This window comes from Grammomys surdaster, unplaced genomic scaffold (assembly GCF_004785775.1).
Source record: "Grammomys surdaster isolate TR1022 unplaced genomic scaffold, NIH_TR_1.0 256, whole genome shotgun sequence".
Classification (NCBI taxonomy): Eukaryota; Metazoa; Chordata; class Mammalia; order Rodentia; family Muridae; genus Grammomys; species Grammomys surdaster.
Window position 1 is genome coordinate 141,508 of NW_021604697.1, and position 4,453 is coordinate 145,960.

The window sequence follows — 4,453 nt, forward strand, 5'->3', positions numbered from 1 at the left end:
AAGGGGAAAGAAGGCCAAATGCATGAATCAGATCCTCTCTGACCTTGAAGGACTTTATAATTTCGGCAACAGGCAGTTTACCTCACTAAGAATACAAGGAAATGAAGCAGGGAGGGGACAGAACACCATGAAGAATGTAAGCCAAGTTGGAAACAGCCTGTCACTATTTCCAGAGTGAAACACCATCTGAAGAGTTATGTTGATTCCATCAAACTCTGGGTCCCTCTTTAGCGATGAGCCACCTCAACTTCTTCATATTGCATATGATCATAAACTTATTTTTCTAAAATGAAACTATTTAAGAATTACTCCTTTTCCATTTGAAATGTGTTTTTATTTGTTCTGTCCTCAATATTCTAGTAACTCCAACTGTGGTGAGTTAATTTTAAATAAGCCCTACTATTATCATGACTTTATTGGATATTAGAGCTAGATTGTATTTTCACCCAATTCCTCTGAGAAAACTGTTTTCAAAGAGCAGTAAGGATGCTAAGCAATGGAAGGGAACACACACACACACACACAATTTTTTTTTAAGAAAAAGTATTCATCCACCCAGAGACCTAGGGAAGAACCAAACCATACTGCCAAAAATGAATAGAAAATTCAATGAGATGGTTCCTAGTGCTATTCTGCTACATTCATATTGGTGCCTAATTCAGTCGTCATCATTCAGAGGCTGCCTCTGGCAACTGATGGGAGATGCAGAGGCCTACTGACAAACATTAAGTGGAGAAAAAGTGTTTTGGGGGGGACACCTAATTTAGGGAGATGGGTCTCTGACTCTTTTGCCTGCTCTTGGGACCCTTTTCCTCCTAGTGAGTTTCCTTGTCCACACTTGTTGTGAGTGAGGGTTTGTGCCTCGGTCTTATTGTATCTTCTTGCGCTCTGGTTGATGTCCCTGGGAGGCCTACTCTTTTCTAGGGGGAGAAAGAGGAGAAAGGGGAGTGGGGGCTGGGAGGAGTGGAGGGAGAGGAAGTTGCAGTCGGGGTGTATTGTATGAGAGAAGAATAAATGTTTTAAAAATTTCAAGTATTTGTCCATTACTTTAGCTTTTAGTGCTAACTTAGGTTTTTATTTATGTCAATTAAAGAATGTAATACCTGCAGCTTTCTTGGACATAATTCATCTCACTATCACTAATGAAAACTGGGTTTAAACTAGCATCGTAAGGAAGCCAGCCAGGGCTGCAATTCCTCAGGCAAGAGGGCCACATTCCACCACAGCTCCACCCGTAGTTCTCCTCAGATACTCACTTTCCCAGCATGCTCCACCCGGAAGGCGCCTCAGCCAAGATCGCCCCAGCCTGCCGACGCAGTGCAAGAAAAACCCGGCAGGGGGCGCCGAGATCCCCAGCTCGCCACCGAGCACCCGCAGACCATGAGGCCCGCCCAGCCCGCTGCTCCAGAAACGTCAACACGTCGGGGCCGCCCTCCCTCAGACTGCCAGCTAGGCAGGCTCTGCTGCGCACACGCAAACACGCCTGCCACGCGCCGAGCTACTGCGCATGCGTCCTCTGAAACGTGACTCCGCCCCTTCGTACCGCTCCACCCACCCACGCGTCCGCGCGCGCGCACACACACTGCTGAGTTTCCCTTTCCGGGCATCGGGGAGGTGGGGCTAAGGTGGGAGCATGAGGCTGTCGCTGGCTGCCGCTATCTCCCACGGCCGCGTCTACCGCCGCCTGGGCCTTGGTCCCGAGTCCCGCATCCACCTGCTGCGGAACTTGCTCACAGGCCTAGTTCGCCACGAACGCATCGAGGCGACATGGGCACGCGTGGACGAGATGAGGGGCTACGCGGAGAAGGTGAGACCCAAGCCATTCACCGCCAGGTCCAGCCTCAGCCCACCGCGCTGGCCGTGTGTAGGGAGTAGGGCCACGCTGGGAGACCTTTCCACGGTAGCGAATTCCGTGTGGCACTCAGCTGAGCACGTCACTCCCGCGCTGCAAATGGAAGGCTGGTTGGGGCTGCGGAGGGAGGAGCGCCCTGAATTAGTTTAGCTGGTGGGATGATTGGATGAAGGTAAGACATTAGAAGAGTAAGGTGAGCGCCTCGGTTTTTACTGGTGTTGCATCTGTGTGTTTGTCCTCACAGCTCATCGATTATGGAAAGCTGGGAGACACCAACGAACGAGCCATGCGTATGGCTGACTTCTGGCTCACTGTGAGTGCTCCCTGCCAGCTAGTGAAGAAAGAATCCTTAGAGAACCGGGTACCTGGCAGATTTAAGCCAGGGCATTCGCTTACGTACCAGAGTTACAAACTACCTTAGACTCGTGTTTCTCTTATTTAAACTGGAAAAGATGCACAACCGCATAACTTCCTATAAGTGTTTCTGTGTAACTTGGCACCTGATTGGGTGGTGGGGAAAGCCTGTGCAGATGGTTTGAACCCTACCTCTGGGAATAATAGAAAGTTAAATGCCTCTACAGTGGTGACTATTTTTTTCTGATTAACTCTCCCCATCTAGGAGAAGGACTTGATCCCAAAGCTGTTTAAAGTGCTAGCGCCTCGGTTCCAAGATCACAATGGGAACTACACAAGAATGCTACGGATCCCGAATCGGAAGGAGCAAGACCGGGCCAAGATGGCAGTGATAGAATATAAAGGGAACTGCCTCCCTCCCCTGCCTCTGCCTCACAGAGACAGCAACCTTACTCTCCTAAACCAGCTACTCCTGGGACTGAAGCAGGACCTGCACCATGACCAGGAAGCAAGCCTCCACAGCTCCCATACGGTTCAAACACCAAAGACTTAACTGGAGCTGGAGAATGCATAAGTGTGGTGCCCTTGTTCGTGGCTCTTGGAGCTCTTGTAGTGTGTGAGACCTGGAAGTAGCATTGTAAAGCACCCTCATAATGAGGCTCAGGCCTCCCTGCTGACTCAAATGATCTGCTTTGCCCAGTAGATAAAATTCTTGATATGAATATAAGATACTGATTTTCTTTTCCTTCCCTAGGATTTATGGGAAGTAAGAGGCATTCAGGTGCTCAGCTTCCTAAGACAATCCAGTTTTGCTTTGTTTTATTGTTCGTTTGTTTTGTCTTTTTTTTGGGGGGGGGGTCTCCTGCTGTGTAATCAAGGCTGTATCCACCATGTACCAGTCCTCCTGTCCCTGCTTTCCAAGTGCTGGGTTTGAAGGTGTTTACCACTACACAGTGACAGTTTGCTTATATTTTGTTTTTGTTTTGTTGAGAAAGAGTTTCTTTGGCTCTCCTGGAACTCTCTTTGTAGACCAGGCTGGCCTTGAACTAAGAGATCCACCGGCCTCTGCCTCCTGAGTGCTGGGATTAAAAGCATGAGGCATTACTTCCTGGCTCAGTTTGCTTATCTTAACACTAATTTAGATAGGCCCAAACTATCTTCCTATGGTGACTGTTTGATGTCTAGCCTAGAGACCCACTGTTGGGATTCCTTTTTTGTTTATGTTTTATAAGTTATATATGAGAATCTGTTTATGAATCCTATGAGAATAGGTTTCACCCTGGCATTTTCATATATGTCTATCAATGTCTTTTGACCATGCTCACCACCACTCATGTACCCCATTGTCCTGTCTACTTCAACTCCCCCTTCCACTTCATGTCTCTTTGTGTGTGGTTGTGTCCTGGTGAGTTTCGTTAGTCCTGTTTACAGGAGCATGTGTGTCTTACCAATGGCTATACCGGTGAAGAAAATTTCCCTCCCTTAGCAACCATTAACTGCCTATCAATCCACAAGGGAGGGTGCAGCCACCTGATCTTCTTCCCCCTTCTTGACAGGATTTTGACAGGCTACTATGAGAGCAAGCATTCAGTCCCAAGAGATTGCTTCCTGATAATTAGCTGTATGGACCTCTGTACAGGAATCTTCAAAGAGCATTCTCCCTAAACCTGAGAAATGTTTCTGGGCAAAGTCACATGTTGCATTTATGTGTTTCCCTCAATGAATGGGTTTTGAATGTGGACTCAAATAGAAGCATCACCACCCTGATCATAGATAGCACTGTAGATATCTGCCAGAATGTTGGCCTTCCGGATAAGTTCCTTCCTCCTAGTGGAGGGTGTGAAGAAGGTTGATAGAGGGTGATGCATTAGAAAGTTAAGTCTGCTGGGAATTTCCTGGAAGCTTTTGTTTCCAAAAGTGGACCTCTGTGGGAACCCAGAAAGAGGAAATCCGGTTTCAGAATGGCCGGGGTATGTGAGAAGCAAGGAACTTGTTTATACCCACTAAATATTATGGATATGACCCATCCTGGCTGCTGTTCTGTATGTTCAGAGACTTGACCAGGGAGTCATTGGAAGAAGTTCTCACTCCTGAACAATTGATGCAGGGTCTAAAGGAGGAAGAAGGTAGAAGGTCGCTGTGGAAGCAGAAAGACATTAGCTTCAGTGACACACTGTTCTAAGGCTGTTTGCCCTACACTAATCCCCTTGGTCCCCATGTCCTTCCTTCTGCTTAAAACTTGACATG

General features: G+C 47.7%; 1 protein-coding gene across 1 annotated transcript; it reads left to right on the forward strand.

Annotated features, from left to right (window-relative positions):
- Window positions 1-1,575: 1,575 nt before the first annotated feature.
- On the forward strand, window positions 1,576-3,033 carry Mrpl17 (mitochondrial ribosomal protein L17). The gene is made up of 3 exons (XM_028775557.1): window positions 1,576-1,807; window positions 2,097-2,165; window positions 2,472-3,033. The coding sequence occupies exons 1-3, from the start codon at window positions 1,634-1,636 to the stop codon at window positions 2,757-2,759; spliced, it is 531 nt and encodes a 176-aa protein (XP_028631390.1). The 5' UTR covers window positions 1,576-1,633; the 3' UTR covers window positions 2,760-3,033.
- The last annotated feature ends 1,420 nt before the right edge of the window (window positions 3,034-4,453 follow it).

Excerpts from the sequence above, each read along its gene's own strand:
- Mrpl17 (XM_028775557.1), top strand. The coding sequence starts at position 1,634 with ATGAGGCTGTCGCTGGCTGCCGCTATCTCCCACGGCCGCGTCTACCGC. Across the intron at positions 1,808-2,096 it reads TGAGGGGCTACGCGGAGAAG|CTCATCGATTATGGAAAGCT; the intron begins GTGAGACCCAAG and ends TTGTCCTCACAG. Across the intron at positions 2,166-2,471 it reads TGGCTGACTTCTGGCTCACT|GAGAAGGACTTGATCCCAAA; the intron begins GTGAGTGCTCCC and ends CTCCCCATCTAG.